Source organism: Falco naumanni, chromosome 2 (assembly GCF_017639655.2).
Source record: "Falco naumanni isolate bFalNau1 chromosome 2, bFalNau1.pat, whole genome shotgun sequence".
NCBI lineage: Eukaryota > Metazoa > Chordata > Aves > Falconiformes > Falconidae > Falco > Falco naumanni.
In genome coordinates this window covers 69,662,985-69,688,958 of record NC_054055.1, presented here as the reverse complement: position 1 = coordinate 69,688,958, position 25,974 = coordinate 69,662,985, and the positions used below count along the sequence as shown (strand labels likewise).

The 25,974-nt window shown below is 41.5% G+C and overlaps 1 protein-coding gene across 1 annotated transcript in view; it reads left to right on the top strand.

The window, feature by feature from the left end:
* The first annotated feature begins 7,485 nt into the window (after positions 1-7,485).
* The window catches only part of SLC9A4 (solute carrier family 9 member A4), a 37,163-nt gene continuing 18,674 nt past the window's right edge, over positions 7,486-25,974 (top strand). The window contains exons 1-5 of the mRNA XM_040584059.1: positions 7,486-7,774; positions 10,946-11,409; positions 16,841-17,100; positions 20,301-20,518; positions 25,709-25,911. Of these exons, the coding sequence (XP_040439993.1) occupies positions 7,501-7,774; positions 10,946-11,409; positions 16,841-17,100; positions 20,301-20,518; positions 25,709-25,911 (1,419 nt within the window). The 5' untranslated portion in view covers positions 7,486-7,500. The remainder of the gene's footprint in view (positions 7,775-10,945; positions 11,410-16,840; positions 17,101-20,300; positions 20,519-25,708; positions 25,912-25,974) is intronic.

Here is a 25,974-nt window from a genome sequence, read left to right as displayed (position 1 = left end):
ACTGGATTGAAATAGTGCTGATGTACCGAAGTTATCTGGTCCACAACGAAACTACAGGAGGTAAGAAACATTGTGTAATATTGATGTTCTCCGGTTTTTCTCCTGCCTTTTGCTGTGTGGGTTAATCCAGTGTGATTAATCGTTTAGTTAAATTCTCTTAATGACCCTATTCTCTTTGAGCTGATACAGAGGTTGTTAAAGCTAGCAAGGTGCCCAGTGGATTCAGATGGAAAAAAAGCGAGGCAGCGTGGAGGAAATATCTAACACCAACTGAAATATCACGGTTAGCCTTTTACAAGATCCCTAATTTACCCGTGGAAGATCAGAGTAGGAAGTTGAACTCTGGCAGTCCTGTTGCAGGGGATAATAGAACATCTCCAACACTTTATCCTCATTCTTCCAAAGCTTTCAACAAAGCCTGTGGACAAGAATCAGATGTCATTGCAGAGCTAAGGGAAGGATTCCAGAGTCTATTGTATTTTTCACTTGAAGCCAAATAATTTCTCAGAAGAATAAACAAAAGAGAGAAATAAGATGATCTAGGGCACTAACAGAGAAGTTTATTTTTGAGACATATTCATATTTCCTGTCTAAAAATTATGTTGACCATCTTGACATTTACTCCAGAGTCATCAGCTTTTGATATTTCAAATCTGCATAGCAGCATTGTCCCATCATCTCAACTTAAATGGGCTTCTGACACAGTAGGCAGTGTAAAAATGTATCAGAAATGACTGTGCCTACTTCAAAGAACTTAACATACCATTCTCTTATTGGCTTGAAAGAAATCTGATAGTATGTGCCCAAGGAAATTCTTCTAAAAATTCTTGAATCTTGATACAGCTTGAGATACAGGTGTCTGTTCTGCTTTTGTGTTTGTATGCATATATGTAGATTATACAAGAGTGTGAAATAACTGTATTTAGATGTCTATAAATACATATGCAATAAGACAACTGCCCTTTTGGAAAGTATTTTTGTGAGCCCTAAGACAGCTGGCAAAAGCGATTTGGGAAATCACTCAAAATTTCCCCTCTATTTGGTAACAAATTGACTTAAGAACCTCTGGGAATTCCCCTCAGAGCTCACCCTGATGTCAGTAGGACAGAGACAGACCTGCCAAGATTTGTGCACTGAGGCTGAAGACACTGTTGGGTTCCACCGTCACAGCCTCTGTCCTGCTCCCTGACTCTCATGTACTGCACGCACACAGCACCATTTGCAGCATGCAGGCATGGAGTATGCAGACCAGCTGTGCCTACCCAGATAGTTCTCTGCCTAAGGTCATTTGCCATAAAATGTGTTCTCTTCCACAGGATTATGTCCTTCTCACTTCATGTGGATGCATATCAAGTCACCTGAGGTCTGAAAGGGCTTGCTCATAGAGCAGCAAAGCAGTAGTTATGACTTAATTTTGCCATTTCTTCCTTTCCATCATTTCTTCCCTCCCATCCCTTTTAGCACAGAATCAGAGAACCGCAAAATCTCACAAGGTTGGAAGGGACCCCTGGGGGTCATCTGATCCCACATGCTGCTCAAAGCAGAGCCAACCCAGGCCACGTTGCTCAGGACCTTGTGGACAGAGAATCCACATCTCCCTGCAGAACATGCTGCAGTGTTTGACCAGTCTCACAGTGCAAACTTTTTCACTAACATCTCATGAGAATTTCCCTTGTTGCAACTTCTATCTGTTGCCTCGTCTGTTACTGCGCACCTCAAAGAAAAGTTTGTCTCCATCATCTCTGTATCCTACCGTTGGTAGTTGAAGACAGTAGTAAGGTCAGCTTTTTTCTCATGCCTCTTTAACCCTTGGGCTTCCTCCTTAGCCAATTCAGATACATCTCTTAAAAATCTTGCCTTTTTCCCCAAGGAGAAAGAAGCAACGTAGAAGCAGTGATACTAACATTTCATTTATAGATCACATATGCAGTCACTTTTCTTAAGCTGGGTATTCTTTTTCTACCCTTTGGGCATCTTAAATGTCTGTGCAAATGTTCCTTGGGTTATAACTGTTCTTCTGTACAGTCCTGGGGGAAAAAAAAAGGTCCTAGTGGTGCTTACTGTATACTTGTTTTTAACTTGCTATTGTAATAGTAGTATTATAAAGGAAAATGGTGGTGTATGTATTAATGGTCATTGTCTAATAAGATTGCAATGACCTCTACGGGTGAAATGAGGAATATGTGGCTTGCAGTGAAATTTATTGTCATTTAAAAACTGTTTTCAAAGGAGCTTCAATTCAGGGTGTAGCTGAATTGGAGTTCAGTTAAACCAGTCCAGTGAACCCCTGCCCCACCTTCAATTCCCATACTAGTCCTGCGTGCCTGCTGGTGGTGGTTCACCCTTGTGGGCCTAAATCATCTCAACCCAGCAGAAAAATCACTCGGTAAAAGACAGTGACTAGCTAGCAAATTGAATCAACTTCCTCTGTTACCACCAGAGCTTCAGCACGAGTGGAAGGAAGTGGTGGGAGCGTGTAGCCAGGAGGAGAGGGGAGGAGCAGAGATGCAATGTGTGTTGTCTAATCACATCCTTGGCCTCCAGTGCTAATCTGCACACCTATGTTTTGTTTAGATTATATACTTTCTGCTAGGTGCCCAGCTCATGCATGTTGTTTTCTGTGTGTTTCCTTTGCTCCTTGGAATCCGTATGGGATCTTCCAGATCCTGTGGGAACTTGATGGCTCTAGCTCAGGTTTGTGATCCTAATCTTACATCTAGGGATAGAAATCAGGAGCTTGACACTGAGGCATGGGGTGATACTCAACACCATTACTTAGATGTCTGTGCTGGAGGCAGGTATCTCAGTTCCCATGCAGTGAAGAAGTGGTATATGGTAAAATCCAGAGAGCTTCTCAGCTCACCCTGTAGCAGCACCCTGCAGTAGCATCCTGCGCTAAACAGCTTATTTCTTTCTTTCTTGTTTCTATTAACTGTATTGACACATGATACAACTCAGCTGATTGAACATAGGGTCTGATGTCATTTGAGCTGCCCGATGATGTCCTGTCATTCCAAAAGATTTGAGTCTCCAATAGTTTGCACCTCAAATTGGACAGTCTCATCAACCTTAGGACACCTTAAATGTCATCAGGCAACAACATATGAGGAACTGGACTGAGCTCACTGTGCTTTTTGCTTTCACCAGAAATGCTTTCTGTTTTCTTCCCTCCTCCCTGAAGTTAGTTCCAATTTTATTCAGCAAATAGATAAGATTTGCTTTTGCCTTGTAGTTAAGAATGGGCCTAACCTGGGTCATTGGTACCAGGGTGTTTCAAAGCTGAGACAAGTTCTTCATATATTTTTCATCTGCACTTTTCTTTTAATGAGACTGCAACAAAGTTCAGGAACTGGTCAGTACTTGATGTCTGAGCCGATACTTGGATCAGACTTAGGCTTTGCTACTTGCACCAGTCTCTGATAGAAACACTGTATGAAAATAGTGCATCTTTTGCAAGCAGCTAATATTTAAGATAGTTGTTCCTTTGAAATTCACTATTTTTTTCAAAAAGGTTGTGCATTAATGAGTATTTTTGGAATCAGTGTTTGGGCAAACAGAGAAAAGATTGGGAACCATTCCCTGCAACATGGATTTTGCCTGAAAGAGACCAGATCTCCCACTGGTGAAAACTGGACTGTGTTTGTGAAAATGCAGATAAATGCCTGATTTAACCTTCCTTGCACCAGTAATCTGTAGCTTCCTCATTTGCTTTAGTAGTCTATGTTTAGAAAATTTGCAAGAAAGTGAGGACTAAGGGTTGGCTTTGGGTAGCTGGATGGCTGTACTTTATGATCAAGTGATAATTTTAGATTTGTGTTGTGCCTACTTAAATAGATATAAATGAAAACTGAGCATTAAGCAAACAGCTGAATCCTTCAGACAGACTTGTTAATGTATACGGTGTTCTTTATTTTAGATGGCAAAGAATTTGATGCATTTGTGTCCTATGCAAAACTAGACTCTTCTGAAAGTGACTCTGCTCTAATTAGTGAGGAAAAATTTGCCTTGGAGCTTCTTCCAGATATGCTGGAAAAAAAATACGGATATAAGTTATGCATTCTTGAAAGAGATATCCTTCCAGGAGGAGGTAAGATCCCTGTGAATGGTAGAAAATATTCAGTTCTTTATAAAATTGGTTTTCACTTTCCAAAAAACCTTATGCACCTGATCAGCAAATGCTATATTTTGGTACTGGAGCTTCTGCTCAAATCTCATCATGTTTTGATCGTTGTATCTGTCCCCTGTACCTGAAGCATACATACATTTGAGTGTGGTGGCTGGGAGCTACTAGGCTGAGACAAAGCTTCTTGTCCAAGAATTTCTTTGCAAGCAGACTCCATTCTCTGAAAAGAAGACCCCAAATATTTCAGTGGTTGCTTTCTGAGCAACTTCAGTCAGTGCTACCTGCAGCAATTAGAAAGGCCTCAGTACCTGTCCCTAGGAGAGACAAAGACAACTCAAAGTGTCCCTTGAGACCCTGTATGAGTAGCAACAAAGTGTGTTGAGGTCTCAGCTGTGACCTCCACCTCCTGAGCAGCAAGTTGTGTACTCTGGGCTATGTAAGAACAGCCATGGTACCCTCTGATAGCGAGCACGTTTCTAGGGGTTATGTGACTGCTCAGCATCCCTATTTTTTGTTTTCCTTATTTCTGGGTTTTAGCTGTTGATAAGATAAAAATGTTCATTATAGAATGCAGTAACGATTGCCATTTCTTCTCTAGCATACACAGATGAAGTTGTTACAGCTATTAAACAAAGCAGACGAGCAATAATTATTTTAAGCCCAGCCTACGTCAGCGGACCAAGCATTTTTGAACTGCAGGCAGCAGTGAACTGTGCATTGGAAGACAAAAAGATCAAACTGGTATTAATAAAGTTCCAGGCTTTCCAAGAGCCAGAGACTTTGCCTCCAGCAGTGAAGAAAGCTCTTCGGATTTTACCAGTCATTACCTGGAATTCTTCTATTTCTGCTGCTCCAACCAAGAAGTTCTGGAAATATGTGTATTACCACATGCCAGTGAAAACTACTAAGGTGCTGGGAAACTGCAGCCTAAAAGGCTTTTTCCAAAGGTTATTCAGCCTGGTATATCAATAGCAGAAATTTCAGAGGGATGACAGCAGGTTCAGGAATAGTGATGTAAAAGACCTTTTCCACATCAGCTGACCACTGTGGACTGTCACTGCACTCAGCAATAGCTCACTCCAAAACAGTGAGGATGACTGCAGTGTGACAGTGCTGCAGCCTCACAGTAAAACTAAGTGCACGGTGCACAACTGTAAATGTGAGCTATCTTTCATAAATTATTATTTTTTATTATATTTATTATATTTATTATGTTCTTTTGCTGTTATGTTGAGGCATACATGTGAATATTTTGTTCTTTGCACTGTATTTCTTCTGGAATATTTTTATACTTGTTTTCTAGAAAAATATTAAAAAAAAGGAACTCCAGAGGAAGCTTTCAGTTTAATTTTCCTGTGCAATCTAGTGGGACAAATCCAAACTCTTTAAATGAGTTACATCCTCCTGTGGGAGCACCAAGGAAGTACCATGGAAGACTGCTACAACTGGGTATGTTTAAGGGATTGAGAAAAGAAGGAACACCGCGTCAAGGCTGATCCCAGGCACCTCCATCCTTTCTGCAATGGGAGAAAGCATTCCTACCAGTTGCAAAACATCTCATCTGCTGGCATTACGGGTGTGTTGCAGTTATAAATCAAAGTCCTGGTTGTCACAGCTAGTAGATTTCCAGGGACTCTGAAGTCTCTCCCTTGCAGCCCTCTAGCTGCTAACTCTCCAGGGTTCATATCACTTACTCTCAAAGCATCTCGCAGCCTGTGTGTATATGGCTGTAGCTAAGTGTAATGCAATGGTTAGTGGTATGACAATCTGAGTAGGAGAGCCACTGCTCTGATGTTCTGCTGACTTCATTTGGCCTTCAATTTAACAAATCCTTGGTTTATAATGCTAATTGAATAGCTCATCTTCCAGACTCTTTGCTGGAGAGAGACTTCAAGAAATACTGCTGTTAACAGGACTGGTATACTGAAAAATGAACAACTTTTTTGGAAGCAGGCTGGACATCATCCACCTAATTTTGTATTGGGTTCAAAGCTTTCAGTGGGATGAGCGGTAGTGGTGCTGTGGGGCAGAAGCAGAAGGTAGTGCCTCATGTAGAAACAGAACACCAAACGTCATCACTGGCTGTACCACAGAAAATTTTGACACTGCAGTTGTAGCTGCATTAGGGATTTAATTCAGATAATGATAAGGTTTTGAAGCAAATCTCCCAGTTGTCACCAGTTGTTGCCTTTTGCTTTGCACTATAGGGCATCGCAGGTGTACACATTGGATACCTTTCCATAGAAAGTCAAGTGAAAGACATTCTCCACCAATGAAGAGCCATTAAGGCCGTGGGACCAGTTGGCCTGAAGGAATCTCCCTGAAACACACGCAGTGCAGATGTGGGGTCCTCAGCACTGGTTGTTTTGGAGTAGTCTGCACTGTTTTCCAGCACAACCAAATCAGCAGGCAATTTGAATAACTTGCCAGCAAATTAAATTTACTTACTTCTAATGTATGTAATACAGGCTTTAGCAACTTCTACTATGTGCAGACACTAATATGTTTGCACACTTTGTTATCCTAACAGTAAACATGGTAGCTGTGGTGGAAAGAAGAGACTCACCTTTTAAAAGAAATGTTCCGTAACGCTGAATATCGTGTTGGAGGAGGAGAGGAAACAATGCCAAATACAAGACAATTCAAGATCCAGGTCTAGGCACGTGATGTGACTCAGACCTCCCCCTGGTTATTGTTACAGTGTGCTAAGTTACACACATACATTCGAGAGAGAGAACACGTTTCTGAACGAGAACGTAGTTTGGGCGCTCCTCCACCAGATGTCCCTGCCGTGAGCCCTGCGGAGTCCCTTTATTTACACACCGAGTAGCTTTGTCACCAGGTGAGACAGGGCCAGTGAGCAGTGCCAAGTGTGGTACCTGAGGTGCCAGTTGCGCTGGGGAGGCAGACGGGGAGTGAGGGCAGGAGAGGAAGGTCCGGACCAGGCTCTCCTGCCTGCTCAGGGTGCCACTGTCTCTCCCACCTGATGCTATTTACTAATGCTGTGCTGGCTGCCTGAATGGTGTGCATTGAGGCTTTTTTTTTTTTTTTTTTTTTTCAGTGACAGTGGGAAAAAAAATCAGTGCAGCTGGATAAATAACATAGTTAGAAAGGGCTTTTTTATTCCTTAACAGGGCGATGCTGTGGCCAAGGTTTATCTGGGTCGGAGGAACCTGCAGAACCGGTATCTTCATACAAACTCCAGGCCCGCCTGTAATACAAGGAACAGGGCAGGCACATTAGGACTTTTAAAATGACCTTTAACAGGCAAATGAAGCAGCCCTGAGGAAGAAGTCTATGAGCAGCGCGAATCAACAGGAGTGAGCGTTGCAAACCTTCATGCACCCACTGTATGCTCTACCTGTAATAAAAAAGTCATGGCCCCAGACATGGGCTCTGCCGCACTTGCACATGCAAAGCTTTTAACCTGGTTGCTGTCCCTGTTGAGTCTGGTATGCTGTTCTGCTGCTGCTACTGTGGATGAGCCCAACCCGGGCAAGAGTTTCTTGCCTCAGTATGAATCTGATCATGGGGGAGCTGTTGACTCTTCACAAGATACAAGGCTACATGTTTTCACAGTGGACTATGACTATGTGCAAATTCCCTATGAAGTTACCCTTTGGATCCTCCTTGCCTCTCTTGCAAAAATAGGTAAGTAGAATATGGGATCTTGGGACCTCCTACCTTGGCAAGAGGTTAAATATGCACCATCTAACCAAGTATCTTCCATGCATTTTTGTAGCTGGGACTGTTTTTACAATTTCTGTCCTCAAAAGAACAGGTGTGTTCACTACCATGACAATGACAAAATTCCATCTCTGAATGCTTCCAGATTACTTAAGTAAATATATGACCCCTAATTTTCATGTCTCATGGGTTTATCAATGTTAGTGAGTAGCAACAGAGCTCCCCTACACAGTGCTGTCCATCCCTTTTTCTAGGCTACAAACATCACAAGATAGCAGAATTTGCCACAGCTGTAGAAATCAGTAACACCAGGCTGAGACTTCAAGTATGTTGAATTTTGGGGAGAAAAGTGGGAATAATTCTTCCTTTGTGTGAATAATAGGAAGCATTTCCCTGTGAGTCTTTGTTTTGCATGTTTGCTCCTTAAAGTTGCTCAAAAAGTAATACTGGAGGAGAGGGACTGAGAGTCTAAGAGGGTGTGGCTTGCGGAGATGTAGGGTAAGTGCCTTTTGAATACATATCAATACATCTAGCTTCTATTAGAGCTCCATGTAGCTATCTGAATGAAGACAGACAACTCAGGGAGAAGTAGGGACTGTGATTAACATAGCAAAAATGGATCACCATGTGTCCTACAGGTTTGCATGGCTGTGCTCAAACTATTTTGACCATTCAGCATTCATGCAGCAATAGCAAATAAATGAAGATGAAAATAAGGTGAAGAGCTGCACGCATGTGATTTCCCTGTTTGTTTGATCTTTCCATGGGATTTTCAAACATTACTATAGAACAGGCTAGTAGGTGGGACTGATGACTTTCTGGAGGTGGCCTGAAGATAAATATTTTTCATGTCATAGTCACACGATTGACAAAAATTGTTGCCATGGGCCATGATTCGCCAGTTTCATAATAGCTGATGATCTCAATCCAATTCCTATAAACAAATGTCTTCACTGCTAAAATAATAATAAAATTTTTCACAAATCAAATGTGTTGTTATGGCATCAGCAGAGTGTGTTAGCAGTAAGCATATTGATCAATTTCATTATTCATCATCCATAAAAGCACAGGACTTGCCATATGGCAAATCTACTCAATGTTCTTGTTTTGAGCAAGAAACAGATACTTTAGAAGAACTGTGTGATGCCTCCCAAGCAGACTTGTTCCTTAGCTGGGAGTTTTCAAATAATATTATTTTTGATGGAAAGCGTGGGGCTGTTGACTTCAGATCTACTTGGAAGAAAGAGTTAGTTTCAATAATCGAGTTACCCACCGAAGAACTTTTCCAAACTGTTACAAATTTTTAGTGTTTTATTCACATATTTTCTTCTTTCTCTATTTTAAGATTTTAGGGTGGGAAACATTTCTGAGACCTTGAAAAGCAAGACAGTTCCCTTATTCTGTAAAACTGACAGAAGATTTGAACATTACTTTTTCAATTAAAAAAGGAGATGAGTAGATTTATGATCTTAACATACTTTTTGGTACAAATAGTCTCCTAAATAAATTATTTTCAATTTCATAAACATATTTTTTTTTCCTTTACTTTTGAACATTGTTAATTTGAGGGTCACAGAAATGCAGTCACGGCATTAGTTTCTAGAGTTATGGGACGAAGGCTTACCTAGCTTCAGGTATGGAGACACAGCCATTGGATTTATAGGTTTCTTAGTCTGCCTCATAGTCTTTCTTGTAAATTCTGGAAAATTCCTTACATTTCTAGTAGAAGCGCTTCTCATTTGCAGTATGATTACACAGTTCCTGGTATAGAGACTAGATGAGCCATTGCTAGATGTTATCTTAGTATTGGTATCAGTATTGATGTCTGATGGGAAGATTATATGAATGCAGTTGCAGTAGCAGTACGCTAAAACAGGCAGAAGGAGCTTCACACCCACAACATTTATACAGTAACTGTAGCCCTTTTTCCATAACACAGCTTGGCTACCTTTGTGCTTGTGAGCTGACTTCAGCTGTGCGTGACTGTCCATATCACCTCAGTTCGGTGTGCTCCTGCTCGGCTCTGGCCCGTGCCGACAAGCCTTCTCCCAGGCAGTGCCCAGGCAGGCTGTGGTCCAGGATCTGTTCCCACAGGCAGTTTGGATATGACCACTTTTTGCTGAGGTAGGGAAGAGAATGCTGGGGTAGGGAAGAGAATTTGGCTGTACGGATGCAAGCTGAACCTTTCTGCTTGGAAAAGTCTTTGGCCTGCTTAATTTGCTACTGTAGACTCAGCCTTTATTCTAGCAAGGGAAAAAAAAAATCCCTTAGGGTGCATTACTTTCTCAGATAATTGAGAAAATATCTGAGATAATGTTGAGGCTGCTGATAGTTCTTCCAGCTCTGCTGAAATCACTGGTTTTCTTTCAGCGAATGGACTCAGAAGCCTCTTTACAAAATGTTGTTTACCTTTTGGAGGAACAGAAGTTTTCCCAGAAAAGTGAGGTTAATCAGCTTGTACAAAGCCTTGTGTTACTGTCGCTTCATTCCTGCTGCTTTGGATATTTTGTTGAGTGAATACTCACTGCCTCTGTTTGTGGATCACCTGGAGTCCATGCCATGCTTCAGGAGAGTGCTGGAAGTGGAGGAAGCTGAGTAGACCATGGTACCTGAGCTGCTCCCTGCTCCCTTGGGTTTCTCCAGGTCCCTGGTCCCAAATCCAGCAGGAGCTCTGCAGCCAGGGACCTGCCTCAGCACTGGGGGGATCTTCCTTTGAACCTGCAGCCAGGGACAGGGGTCTCTTTGAGATGGAGGGACAATTCTGTGCCCCAAAGGCTTGGTAGTAGTGATTGCACAGCAAGGATTCTTGAATATTTTCTTTCCAAATTGTGAGGCATGTTTTCAAAGAGGTTTCTGCATTCCTAGAAGTGGAGCTTAGACTCAGGCACATTTGCTCAGCAATTGAGACCTGGGGAGTGGGAAGAAAAAAGGTTCATGACCAAACTGTTCCCCTGCTTTAGTGATACAAGTCTGGAAATATTTCATTTTAAAGGGAACAATACTGCCTGTTTTTACATTCATAATCCTAAGAGCAAAACCTGGCTGTCTAAAGACAAAGTCTTCGAAGGCAGGCAAAACATCAGTCTGACATCAGGTTAATCTAAACTTGACTAATACCCTAATGTTTTATTCAAGGTTTCCATCTCTATCACCGATTACCAAGACTCATGCCCGAAAGCTGCATCCTGATTGCCATTGGAGCACTGGTAGGAGCAATCATCTATGCTTCTGATCACAAGTCTCCACCGGTGATGACCACAAGTATTTACTTCTTGTATCTCCTTCCACCCATCATCCTGGAGGAGGGTTATTTCATGCCAACTCGCCCATTTTTTGAGAACTTTGGGTCCATCCTGTGGTGGTCTGTGCTGGGATCTCTGCTAAACTCGTTTGGGATTGGCCTCTCCCTCTACGGAATCTGCCAGATTGAAGCCTTTGGCCTGACAGACCTGAACCTGCTGCAGAACCTCCTCTTTGGCAGCATGATTTCAGCTGTGGATCCTGTGGCTGCTCTGGTAGTTTTTGAAGAAGCCTCCGTTAACGAGCAGCTTTACATGATGATCTTTGGAGAGTCATTGCTAAATGATGGCATAACTGTGGTGAGTTTCTTTCCACTCATTGTCTTCCCCTCTTTGGGTTCTTGTGGCTTGTAGGATTATTTGGCACAGGACTAAAGCAGCTTTGAGGAGTTCCTAGATACATTATTCTATGGATACTCCACTCCATTACACTGAAGTAATTTCAATGTATGTAAAGAGTACATCTTACATTAACTCTTTCAAAAACGTATTAGTTTAGAGCTGCTGGAAGAGGGAAGCATACGCATACACATACACATGTTGCTCTTGTATTCCCTGAAGTGAATAGAAAAGCTATAGCTGATCTTGCTGTGAGGATCAGTGTAAGACCTAGGAATGTTCTTGACATTGTGAAGCAAACAAATAGAAAATTGTACCACATAAAGACTGAAGGCAACGAGGGTACTGATAGAGACCCTGCCTTTTCATGTGCTCTAGAGAGCCCTCTGGGGAAAAAAACCAAACCAAACCAAACCAAAACCAAAACCAAATACAAAACCAAAAACCCAACCCCCCCAAAAAGCCAGACACGGACAACCTCTGGAGGCTGCGCTTCTCCAGCCGTTTCTGGGAAGTTCCCCAGAGACCCTAGAGAGGAATTCCAGAAGCCACTAATAACTTTGCATAACTCTGTTTCTAGCAGTAAAAAACCTGACATCTGACAAATGTTCACCTTTCTTGGCTATCTTATCTTAAGTGTCCAGAAACAATGCTTCTTATTTTTATTTTTTTATATGAAAAAATTGTTTTTACAGAGCTCCTTTTGCTAATACTTTTCCTCATTCCTTATTATTTCTATGAAAACTTGGAGCAACCTGAAATTCTAGCTGTAAAACACAATTGACAAAAACACTTAGAACACACGTATTTTTCAAGAAAGAAATTCAAGCAGGAGATGTTATTTCTCAGAAACAAACAGGACTGCTCTTGTGCTCCAAGTTAACTGCAGGTTAAGGAGTTTTGCTAGATAAGATCTTTACAGAATTTAAATCACAGGAATCTAAAATATATAAAAACTATTCAGGTACTGTTATACATGAGGTACAGCACAACTTGGACTTGTAAAGTCTGTACAGAGTTCATTGTTGAAAGGCTTCATGGGAGAAGTGCAGTTTATGAGTAATGTGAAAAGGAAAAGGAATGAAATAAATTCTTGCAGTCACAGCCTATTGATCATAAATTGTTCCCCTTGGTGAATCAGGGCTGATGTAGAACCAAGGGACAAATGTTACTCAGCTTTAAATGAAACTGTTTATGCGTTATAGTTGTAACAAAAAATTCCCCAATGCATCTATCACTTCCAGTTGTCTTTTTGGTTCCTTCAAGTGCAGACCTCAAAAAGTAATATGTCTTCTTCACTCTGGAAGAGCTTGTTTCATCCTTTTTTTTGACTGGCTCACTACCTCACCTTCCCTTTTTTCTCAGCTGTTATTTATGATGTGGGATCCAACTCATAATGGTGTTTACATGATCTTTCAGTTAGGATCCTGTTATTGCATCCGTGTAGTGACAGAAAGCCTTTAAAAACAGTGGTATTTAGGCATTTCTCAGCACCACTAAGTGTGATAGCAAAAAAGATGAAAGGACTGTACGTGGGGAGCGTTGGCCACACCACTGTGAGTTGCCTTTGCCCCATGTACCCTCATCTTTGGGGAATCTTCTCCCAGCAGCTATGTTGCAATCAGTTTGTCAGCTCCTGCTGATGTATCTCCACATTGACCACCTCTCATATATTTTCTGGGCATTCAAATTTTCCAAATCTCTACCTGGCTTCATGTTTGAGAAGTCTGAAGTATTTGTCACCTGGATGGAGCCCAGTAGGTTACTTTCTCCTCTCTGATACCCCCCCCCCTTTCCTTTTAAAAGGCTTTAAAACTGCTTATCTCGGGTGTCTTATCTTACCATTTCCTCCCTGTTCCTCTCTTAACAGTTTCCTTTGAGTTAACTCTGTGTTTAAAAAGATAATATCACCAAAATATATTAAGCATACATATTTTTGATTGTTTAAATACAAGTATCTGCTGGTTCTCTCCAGTCTGCTTATCAGCTTGACCATTTTTTCCCCTAGCAGGAAAAACTGGTATAAAATTTGCTGGACTTGTGTGTTATATTTGAGGCAACAATAACTCCCTCTCCTATATTTAGTTCAATATCCTTGTATAAAAAAATCACAAAATAACATACTGTGGAATTAGAATGATGATTTAGGGGTTATGCCTTTGATGTAGGGGACTGGGACAAAAATGGCTAATTTACCCTTTCTACTCATTTGTAGGACCATATAGGGCCTCAGTAGGGCCATGCCTGTGGATGGAACAAGGCTCCAGGTCCTGTTCATTGCTTCTTTTACTGGTTGCTTCTGAGTGGACTGTTAGCATCAGAATAGTACAAACAGCAACAGGACTGGTCCTAGCAAGTATCATACATTAGGGGAGTTCCAAAGCTCTGTTCAAAACAGTGATGTGGGTAAATCCAGTGTGGATTTCATTTAAACCTGAACAGAGGTGGAGGACCCTGATTTTGCTGCAAAGTATTTCAGGCATCTGAAGCTCTGCTCCTGCATATACACAGACCGTTCCTATCTCAAGAGGAGCTGAGCACCTGTGTGCAACAGGAAATTGATTCTTTCCTCTGACTACTTCATCTCTGAGGCTTGATTTTAGAAACACTGAGAACACCTATACATCATGCTGTATTCCAAATTAAGTGGCAGTGACTATTTAGACTGCTATCTAATGGTGCCTTCTCTTCTTTGTGTGCAGTAGCATAGCAATTAAATAAACCTACTGCATGATGGAGACCCACATAAAATTGATTTTTTTATTTAAAGGTATTTGAATTTACCCCTCTGATGTCACTGAGGAAGCCTTTGACTACTGGATTGTATGGGTGCTAGGGAGGAGGATGGAGATATTTCTCCTGCTGTTGAAGCTGACCTATGTGTTTAGACTAAAATTAAGTGCATGTGGTCAGAAAGAGCTATCACGGTGGAAAGAGAAGAGTTATGAAGGCTGCCTGTGTTGGTGTTTAAGGCAGTCGCTTGAAAATCTTTTTTCCAATGCTTCTGATGTGGATGATATTTGCAATGCTCGTATCATAGACAACTGGAGCAGGGACCAGTCCCTGGGGAGGTCCCCTGTGGATGACAGTGTCACACTGCCTCTTCTTCTCCCTGGCTCTAATAGCCACCCAGTGGTACACCACTACATGGTAATATCCCCTCCAAAAAACCCAAAGCATGACATTCTCAGAGTTGTTAAATGAGGCCAGCTATCAATCCATCCCTTCTTGTTGGGTGAACAAAGGCATCTTGAGCTGATTCAGGCTTTTCTACCATATAAAGAATTATAGTACTCTGTTTACTGGCACAAACACTGCAATGTAACTTATCCAAGCAGCAGTTACATGGAGCCTCGCTTGTATGATGCAGTGCAGGATGCTGTGCAGAACAGTTTACTCCCACAAAGCATGTTACAAAAAAAATGAGAACTATGTCGCATTTCCATAATTTCTATTTTAATGCCAATTCAGTTATATCATATAAACGCTTTAGGAACTAGAAAAAAGGAGAAAAACTTACTATCATTTGCTGAGTGTAATTTGTTTTATTCATAAGTCAGCATAGATTCATGCCTTGGTATCATTTATAAAGAATCATGTATTCAAAACAGGTTGAAGTCTGCAAGAAAGGGGGAACAGAAACAGGTTTTGTAATTAAAAGCTATATGGTAAGTACAGTAAGGTTTACTTACTGCGGAGAGATGAACCCTCTTTTCCTTATCTGCCACTGAAGAACCTAATTTCATACATATTCATCAGGAAAAAGAAGCTCTGGATATTTTCTCACATGAAACATTTTGTTGTGCTTTGTCTGTCCCCCCAAAACACTAGCAATGATCTTTCTGGAGAACAGGCTGTGTGACAGCTCAAGGTCATATATGCCCAGCAGCAATTTAAGATTAGATAGTAGCTGGGGAATAATTATTATCCTAATAAGCTTGGCTCTTCTACCTGAAAATATCTGCTTTAATCTTCTTAATAGCCTTCTGGAATTAACTATACGAAGAAGAAAGACCAAAGAAAACCAGATAAGGAAAATGATTTTGGTCTGTTTTGCATTTTTGAATTAATGCTTTGGTGCACCAGCTTTGGAGACCTGGTATCTTTAGATGTTCCCAAAATTCTCTTGCAAACTGAAAGGTGACTTTCATGCATTACACACTCCCTGTAACAGATCTGTCAGGACTTAATGTTAACCGACTGTCAGCAATAAGACCTTTTTATTACTACACCACTCATTACTGTGGAAACTTCCTATTAGTTTCTAAAAGATGGATGAAAGTGCAATATACTGAAGATTTTTCATCATGTATTTCTGCAGGAAAGAAATTAATATTAATAGAAGTATGGTAAACTTATCTCCTCTAAACTAAATTAAAATATCTTTATAGACTAAATTACATAATGTAGAAAATGAACTCTTTCATCTAATCTGACACTGTTTTTTATTTTTCATCATTTCAAGCTTTCTAGTCAAAATATATGTGTGAAGGGTCTTTAGGCCATTTAGAGTGCCACAGCTTTTGGTTCCCGCTTTGAGATTGACACAGAGTTCCTGGGAAGAACATTATGTAGCATCAAACCCCAAACGTGTGAGGACAGAGAAGCTGTATTTTTCTAGCTGGAGACAATATGAAAGCTAGGCTACCATTTCCCTTCCCTTCCCTTCCCTTCCCTTCCCTTCCCTTCCCTTCCCTTCCCTTCCCTTCCCTTCCCTTCCCTTCCCTTCCCTTCCCTTCCCTTCCCTTCCCTTCCCTTCCCTTCCCTTCCCTTCCCTTCCCTTCCCTTCCCTTCCCTTCCCTTCCCTTCCTTCTCCTGCTTCATTTCCCATTCTGGTAATGTTTCATGGGGTTTATGTGTCAAGTACTATTGAAAAACACATAACATTCCAGAGTCCACCTAATGAAGTGTGTCCAGTCTACTGATCATACAGACAACCTAAATGGGATTTAATTCAAAAGTGTGATTCTTAGTCACTGCCCTGCCCCATCCTGAGTCAGAAAAATAATGTGGGGGGGGGAGCCTCGGGTTGGTAAGGTACCTAGCTGGTCTCTCAACATCTGCTACAAAGACCAATAATTAAGTTTACCTTCAGAAAATGAAAAAACATGAGTATTTTTCAGTTACTTTGATTGCATTTGATCCCCCAGAGTTTTACTTTTATTACATACCCATCTACCCTTCTGTTTTTTTGCTATTTTTCAGGACACTTAACAGATCTTTAATTCTGGGACTTGTTAAGAACTAGCTGAGATTTCAACTGCAACTTTGCTGAGCTGTGTAAAGGAATTTCAGGCATACATCCACCCCCACCCCCCCCATGCTATGAAAAGAGTAAGCCTGCCAGGTTCAGAAAGTTATCTGACTGTTGTCTCCTTATTTTCACATGTAGGTTTTATATAACATTTTCATCGCCTTCACCCAGATGCACAGGTATGAAGAAATTGAATCCGTTGATGTCTTTGCTGGCTTTGCTCGCTTCTTCGTGGTGGGGCTGGGTGGCATGTTGTTTGGCATCGTCTTTGGATTTGTGTCAGCACTCATGACTCGATTCACCCGCAACGTTTCTGCTATCGAACCACTGCTGGTCTTCATGTTCAGCTACCTGTCATACTTGTCTGCTGAAACCCTTTACATCTCCGGCATTTTGGCGTGAGTATCCTTTATGGTTTTTTGGATGCCCTCTTGAGGGAATTGGCATTGTTTTGAGGAGGGGGTTTGCTCAAGGTTGGTACAATAAAGGCATTTTCAGTCTTTGGCCTAGAGATCTGCAGTGGATGTTTTCTAAGGCATCTGTAAAATGTAGTGCTAACTAGGAAAAGCAATCCCACAGTCAGCGTAGACATAGATGTACTACTGAGGAGTGCATGTTTGCACTAAAATTATTTTAGGGTTTTGCCTGCGGTAAAAAATACTGCAAGATGTGGGTAAAATGACTAGTGCTGCCACCATCTGCTGCCTCTGATAAGATCAGCAGAATGAGAGAATGATTTGATAACAAATCACTGTATCTGTATTTATTTCTAAGCAGCATCACCATCAGATTACAAGAGAGATGGAAACTAAGGAGTATAGGAAATGTAATAAAGAACATCTGAGTTCTTCCTTTTGCATAGAGCTGTGAACATCAGCTCTAAGACAGTTTGCTGGAATCATTACATTTGAACAACATCACTAGAACTGAAACCAGGCAAAACCAGACAACCAAGAACGTCAAGCACATAAGGATACATATACTCATGTATGTGGATATTGACGATCATATTTTGATGTGGTCAGGACAGCTTGATACTGCTGTAATGCTGGGGACTGCTTCCTTAAAGTGCTGTGATGGCATGGTTGCCCACTGCAGAAAGCCGGCAGGTCTGTTGACATAAATGCTGATAGGGTGAGTACTGTGGGAAGGAAGGAGGGCAGCAGAAGGAAAGGAAAGCAGGAAAGAAGAAAGTTTTCTTCTAACTGAAGAAAAAAGAACAGGAGTGGAAGTGAGAAATTTTATAAGAAAACTGCTGGTAGGTGAGTTTCAAAGATACCACACCAAACAGCCCCTCGGGAGGATGACGTGTAAAGAAAGGAGAACCTGATGGTGTCAAATGCTCCAGCTAGAGCTGCTGGTGCTTCAGGCTCAGTGACCAGCTGGTGGGTGGCAGCAGCCTTGCATGGCCTGTGTTGGCTCTGAGCTTGCATGCCAGGTCCTGTGGGCTTTGGTGCTCCAGAAAGGAGTTCCCTTTATTGAGGTTTAAACCTAAACAAATACAAGCATCTGGCTTTTGATGTCCAGACAGGTGCATTTATTCACCTCCACTTGTTGAATTATGATTTCCTAGAATTGTACAATTATAGATTTATAGAATCACAGAATGGTTTGGATTGGAAGGGACCTTTAAATATCATCTCATCCCCCCCCCCCTGCAATGAGCAGGGACACCTTCAACTAGACCAGGTTGCTCAGAGCCCTGTCCAACCCAACCTTGAATGTTTCCAGGGATGGGGCATCTATAGTCTCTTTGGGCAACCTGTGCCAGTGTTTCACCACCCTCATTGTAAAAAAATTCTTCCTTATATCTAGTCTAATTTTACCTTAATATTTTAGTTTAAAACCATTACCCCTTGTCCTATCGCAACAGGTGCTACTAAAAAGTTTGTGCCCATCTTTCTTATAAGCCCTCTTTAAGTACTGAAATGCTGCAATAAAAGTCTCCCAGGCCCTTCTTTTCTCCAGGCTTTTTCATTCTCCCCAATTTGTTCAATGTCACAGAAGGATCTGCTTTGTAAAAGCAACCTTTGCAGGATGGCCCTGGGAAGCAAAATTTGAATATTTGACTGCATCAAATAAGTAGTTAGACAGGAGATAATGTTTTTCTGAGCAATTAGACAAAGCAGATGAGTCTTGTAGTATGTTTTGCATATCCAACCCAGCTGGTCTGATTGAGGTGACTGGTGACTTTAGTTGAACAGGGTTACACCTACTATGTAGTGAGCATTAATACCATATGGACCCTTTCCTACCTGCACTGCCCAAAATACTCCTTCCCTGCCTATTCATTACACTAGACTACATAGCTCTTTATTTCTGTTGCTTCCTATTTTCATTAGAATACTGAAATGATTAGTAATAGAAGAAGGTTAATATAATTGGGATTTATTATTCTTACTGCTTCATTAAGGAAATCGTTGCTTGTTTTAGAGATGGGAACTTATTGTCACCCTTCTGAATTATTGAGGAATTCATTCATTTTTCACTTGGATCATGAAAGTCTATTATACATGTGTCTCTGAAAGTCAACAGTATTAAACATTAATGCCTAATGGCCTTATGTTAGAGTGTCCTTGGACCTGCTAAATGTCTCAGCCTCACCAGAATACCCTTGAGATTTCTTTAGTGGAAATTAAATGAACAGAAACTAGATAAAGGGTTATTTAATGAACAGTCAGCATTCTCTGAATTCACAAGTCTGGAAAAATATCATCACAAGAAGCTCCCAAAGACTAAAATAATATCAGTAGAACTAGATGATGGAATATGTTACTAGCATAGCACTCAATCTATCACCTATGACTATGGAAAACAAAGGGGGGAAGAGGAAACCCCCTTCAGTAAGGCTGCTCAAAGACTACTGCTCCATGTGATTGTGGCCAGCATCTGTGCTGGGTGGCTGCTGATGCCTCTGAGGAAGGCTCTAGTCTTCATTAACAGTGAAGAGGTGCAAAACACTGCTTTGTTTCCTTAGGCATATTCTCCACACCCTGGGTAACTAAAAGGGGGGAAGGACACCTCTGCAGAATAACTGAATTTCCCCTTGTGGCACAGCAGTGGGCTGCTGTGGGTGGAGAGTCACTGAAGATTTACCCTGGCTCTGCTGATCTGCAAGCCAGCTGGCAGGGAGCCACTGGGAGCTTTGAACCCAGCATAGGACTACCACCGTGTTCTACCACCACCACCTCAAAGGAGAAGATCACTAAGAGGCAGGTTCTGTCCCTCTGAGTAATCTATCCGTAGGCTGGTAGGACTTGCCCTTTCTTTGAGACTCAAATATTTGATGCTTGGTGACTTATGTGTTAGGCATTCAGGATAAAATGGACTCAGCTGGAACACGATACCCTCACTTCCTCATCTGGAAGGCTGACTGGTTTGCTTCCTTCTTCCTGCATGCAAAATGGATTTGTAAAGCTGAATGAAGATGCTCTCCTATCTAATGAAATAGCTAATGTTACTGAAGAAATAAAATGTTTCTTGATATTAGGAAGGTCACAGGGTGATGAGGTAGAGTGCAGGCAATGAAGGCTGAGGTCGTTCTTACATGAAAAGAAAAACAGATTTTGGCTGATCTCTGATGTTTTGCCTGGTACAGGATGACAGCCTGTGCAGTGACAATGAAAAAATACGTGGAGGAGAATGTTTCCCAGAATTCCTATACTACAATAAAGTATTTCATGAAGATGCTGAGCAGCGTCAGTGAGACCTTGATTTTTGTGTTCATGGGAGTGTCCACAGTGGGGAAAAACCACGACTGGAACTGGGCCTTCATTTGTTTCACTTTGCTCTTCTGTCTCCTTTGGCGGACACTGAGTAAGTCAACTTTTGCAAGCAGCTTTCTCTGCATCTCTGATAGAACATACCTTTTGGTGCAAAGGTATGTTAGAAAAGTCTGTGCAGACTGGCATAACCAGTTCAATAATGAATTTACCAGGTTTATTTACTGACAAGTTATTTTCACAAATGTACACATGGAGAAAAAGGGGGAAGAAGCCCTGAAGAAATCTGTATGCCAGTCTTTAAGCACAGACTTTATGATTTGGTGAGAATGGAGTAATTTTAGCAATAGTAAAATATTGCCATGATTATGGCTGTATAGATGCTTACATCTTAGTAAACTATATGCCCTTGAGTAAGTGGGCATCATAATGATTTCATTTACATACTGTAATTCGCTTACTAATTAGATAATGTACATCACCACACTTCTGGTGCTATGACACTAAAGGTCCTGGGACAGGAGTGCCAGAGGCATTGAAAAAGAGGGAAGGTGAAAATTAGTGCTGATAGATAACTGAAAGGGAGACCGTTTCCTTCCTTATACCACATCTAGGTCAACCACACTATGCTACTGTTCCTCACAAGTCAACTCTGAAGTTTTAAACTGCTAGAAAAGAGTGCCTGTTTGAAGTGACTCCATTTCTACACACAGAATCTCCCTGTTCCTGTGAGGGTCTCCTACTCCCCAATCTATGAGACTGGGATTCCTCCAGCATGGGCAGGGAAGTTTATAAAAGATGTCACACAAGCTGTGGGACACAATTTCTCATCTTGTCCTAATATTCAGGATGGATTTACAGTAATGTTGAAAAAAAGAAGCAATAGGAAGGCTGGTGGTGTTCTGGAGGTGGTAGCAGTCCTGGCAAACTTCTCATAGGAGCTGCTTTAATGCCTGTTAGCCAATTTACTGCAACTGTGGGAGCAGAGGCAACACATTGCCACCTTCTCTTTCATCTACTAGTACTGTCCAGCCAAACCCCAGTGCCAGCTGGAGTTAAACCATGACACACTCTACCTGACAAAAGAAAAGAAGGAATCGCCTAATGGTCAGACCAACCCTCTAGTGGTGTCTTCAGCAGAGCCTTCAGGAGACGGTAATTACAAAACCTTGCAAACCTTCCCATGTTCTGAGCTCTGTTCACCTATTTCCTCAGCATCTACAGTCTGTTTTGTCACTACGCTATATAAGTGTCTGGTTTGGACTTGTTGCCGACAAATTATACTATCATTTTTTTTGGACCTGAATATTCTGCATCAGTTTAAGTTACAACTGCTGCAGTAGAAAGCAAATGTATTTACTCCTGGAGAGGTGTTGAATTATGGAACACATCCTACTCAGCCACTGTTACTGCCACTTAAATTTAGTTAAAAATATGAGGGAATGATGCTTTTGTAATGAAAGATGTTTTGGAAGTAGTACACATGAGAGGGCCAAAAATACAATCATGCAGGCAACCTTATTTCTGACAATTTAACTTCTGTGTGCCTGAATTAGCCATCTTAATAACAGGTCTTTTGAATCTCAGTGGGATTTTTCATTTTTTTAAAGAAAAGGAGAAATCCAAATATTCCATGAGATGGCCTTGGAGGAGACGTTCTAAGAACTGAAATTTAGGCACCTGCCTTGGCTAAGTACGTAGATTAGCTCCCCCACGTTTCATTTATAATCAAAGAAGGCTCCTCTGGAACATCCTGTGGGGCAGAATTCTGCACTGGGCACCTGCCACCACCTCCTCCAGCATTCAGCCCTTGTCTATATTCCCTTTATATACACAGCCCAGACTTGAGGTCTGGTCATTGGCTCTACATCATCTGCTACAGTATGGAGGAGGAACAAGAACTGTCAGGTGATTCATCAGGGCCAGCTGTGCCCTGAAGGGGAAGGCAAAAAGGGGTTGAGAGGAAACAGCCAGTGATAGTTGCTGGAGACTGGTTGATAAATCAACTGGAGAATATGCTTTGTCTTCTCCACCACTCACAAAGGAAGAAATGGATGAAGATGTGAAGACTGAGGGCAGCCTTAACTGCAGTCACCATGCAACTGTGGATGCTAAGATCCTGAGAGGAGTGAGCAAGACAACAAACAGCAGAATTACAACCCTGGACTTCAAAGACAAGATTTTGGCCAGCTGAAGTGGTTGATAATGTGGGAAGGGAATTGGCTAGACCGCTGGGCTCAAAATACTGGTCTAGCTGGTGGCTAATGGCATCCCTCAGGGCTCAGTACAAGGACCAATATTATTTTAATGTCTTCATTAATGGCCTGGAGGATGGAATAGAATGCACACTGGGAAAGTTTGTGGCTGTTGTGGTTTAACCCCAGCTGGCAATGAAGTACCATGCAGTCACTTGCTCAATGCCCGTCCCCCTCAGTGAAAGGGAAAGGAGAATCAGAAAGATTCTAAACTTCTAACTATTCATGTTAAAATGCATGGGTTGAGATAAGAAGAGTTTCATAATTTAAATAAAATATAATAATAGTAGTAGTGGAAGTAGTAATAGTAGTTGTAATGAAAAAGGAGACAACAAAAAGAGAAAGAGAAATACCTCCCCCCACTAAAAACAAGTGATGCACAATACAATTGTTTTACCACCTGCTGACTGATGCCCAGCCAGCCCCTGAACAGTGATCAGCCCCTTCTGGTCAGCTTCTCCCAGTTTATATCCTGAGCATGATACTCCACGGTATGGAATATCCCTTTGGCTAGTTCAGACGAGCTGTCCTGGCTATGCATCCTCCCAGCTTCTTGTGCCCCTGCTCACAGCACTGCATGGGGAACTGAAAAGTTCTTGACTTAGGGCAAGCACTACTTAGCAACCGTCAGTGTGTTATCAACATTATTCCCGTGATAAATCCAAAACACAGCACTGTACCAGCTACTAGGAAGAAAATTAACTCTACGCCTGCCAAAACCAGGACAGTGGCTGACACCAAACTGCAGGGAGCAGTCAATATTCTGAATAGCTTCCATTCAAAGGGATCTGGACAGGCTGGAGAAGTGGGCTGACAGCAAGAAGAAGTTCAAGAAGAGCACATGCAAGGACTGTGGGTTAGAATAACTCCATGCAGCAGTATAGGCTTGGAGCCTAGTAAGCAAATCTGCAGAAAAGCACCTGGCCTGGCAGACAACAGGTTGAACACAAGCCCAAATTATGTCCTTGTGACAAAGAAGGCCAGCCATGTCCTGGGCTACATTAGTAAGTGCGTAGCTAGCAGGTCCAGCGACGTGTTTCTGCCCCTCTCTTCAGCACTGGTTGAAGTGTGTGCTGTCTCCAGAGTGCTCTCTCCAGTTCTGGGCTCCCCAGTATAGGAACGACATGGAGGTTCTGGATCAAGTGTAATAGAGGCCACCAACCTAGTCAGAGGCTGGAGCACTGGACATACAAGATAAGTCTCAGAGTGCTGACTCCATGCAGCCTTGGGAAGATAGGGCACAGGAGAGACCTTATTACTTTCTACAAGTAATCAATCAGAGGAAAGAGAGAAGACAGAGCCAGACATTTTTCAGAGGTGCACATCAATAGGACAAGAGACAACAGACACAAGCTGGAACGTGGGAAATTCTGATTAGACAGTACGAAACCATTTCTTAACATGGACAGTGATCCAAAGGCATTCAAGACTTGACTGGAGCTTTGAGCAACCTGATCTGATTAGCTTGACTTTGAGTAGGGACTTGGGCTACACGACCTCTAAAGGTCCTTTCCAGCCTGCAGTACTCTGAAGGTAACATTTGGGACTAGCTAAGTGTTGGCATCAAACATCTGAGGTTAAGGTGCTATTTCTTAAATCTCTCAGGTGGCTTATCCCTCTGTCAAAAAGAATACCAGAGCAGGAAGAAGACGTTGGCTTGACCCTCAAAGCCCATACACATTTCAAGACCTTTTAACCCTGGGAGTCCTGGAGGAAGGCATTTAACAAGAGGAAAAAGAGGAAAGGGGAAACCTATGAAGGTTCAAGTAGGTGCATCTGAACAGCTCTATTCTATAAGGATGACCTAAGTACTCAACAACAGAGGTGATACTATTCTTGTGGGTTGACAGCAAAAATAAAGTAATTAAATATTTTCTTGCTAATCCAGGGCCAAGCATGACCTCTAATTTTTTAAAGGCTCAGTTTTGGAGTCTGTATTGGAATATCCTTCCAATCAAGACAGAAATAAGCCCTCTTCTGATACAAAGGCTATTTTGCTGCTAAATGTCTGTCCTTCTCTCAAACACCAAGGGGAGTGCTAGAGCTTTCCAGAGGAAGGCCAAAATATTTTCTGCTGAATTTGTTTGCTAAAATGATTACATCATTTTCTCTGAAGCTTGAATAAAATAAAGAGAATTGGCCTGAGGGTGATACCTCACATATGCAGTTTCAGTCTAAGTAGCTGATGTCTAGCATATTTATAAGTAGCCAAATAAGGTCTTATATAAAGCAGTATCCAGCAACCTACATAGCAAGATAGTGCTACTGCCCTTACCTATAATAATCCACTGAGTTTATGAGTGACAGCTGTGTAAAATAACACTAGTAATTACCAGCATTTGTCAGTTTTTACTTCAGTAGTTTAACAGTTTCCACACAACACATAAGTTACAAATTTCTTATGGAAGATGAAGAAGATTAAGAATAAATTGAGCAAACTGCTGAATTTACTCTATAAAGAAAAGCTGCAGTCCTTACACAGCCACAGGCTGTCCGATTAATCTTAATTTTTATTAAAAGCAAAATGAAATTTGAGAAATAAACATAGAATTACAGGCACAATAAGCCAGAGGATTAAAAATTAAAATGCTATTACTCTCTGCTTTTCAATGAACCTGTCCACAGGACTTGTTGTTAAAGCACTGTTCAAACACTTTAGGCAGATACTGTGCAGAAAGCAGGAAACATTGCAGGGGAAGACACAAAAAACTCTCATCCAGTGGTTTGTCTTGTCTCCAGAACACATTGGAGAAGAACTGTGCAACATAAATATAGAACATAAATATTTTCACCTAATCTCACTTCTAACCTGCATGAGTGAATTTAAATCCTGAAGCAATTAGGAACCGTGGTCTTTTCTAGGAGATTATTTCACACAAAACAGATTCAGCAGTTGGTCAAAGAGAAGCTACAAGAACAAAAAATTTGAAAGAAAGGTCTGTCAACAGCTGCCTGAGCCAAGATATTTTGTTTTAAATATTTGCCTTTTCTTCTTGATTAATAACAGTTGTGGTTCTTTCCCTTGCTAGGTGTATTTGCTCTCTTCTACATCAGTAACAAGTTCCGAACATATCCCTTCACCTTCAAAGACCAACTCATTATTTCCTACAGTGGCCTTCGAGGAGCCAGCAGCTTCTCTCTTGCATTCTTGCTTCCAGTGAATCTCTTCCCAAGAAAAAATCTCTTCATTACTGCCACTCTTGTAGTTATATATTTCACTGTGTTCATCCAAGTAAGTGTATTTCTTAATGGATTTCATGTATTAGAGGTGATGGAAAGCTTCATAGTGAAGATT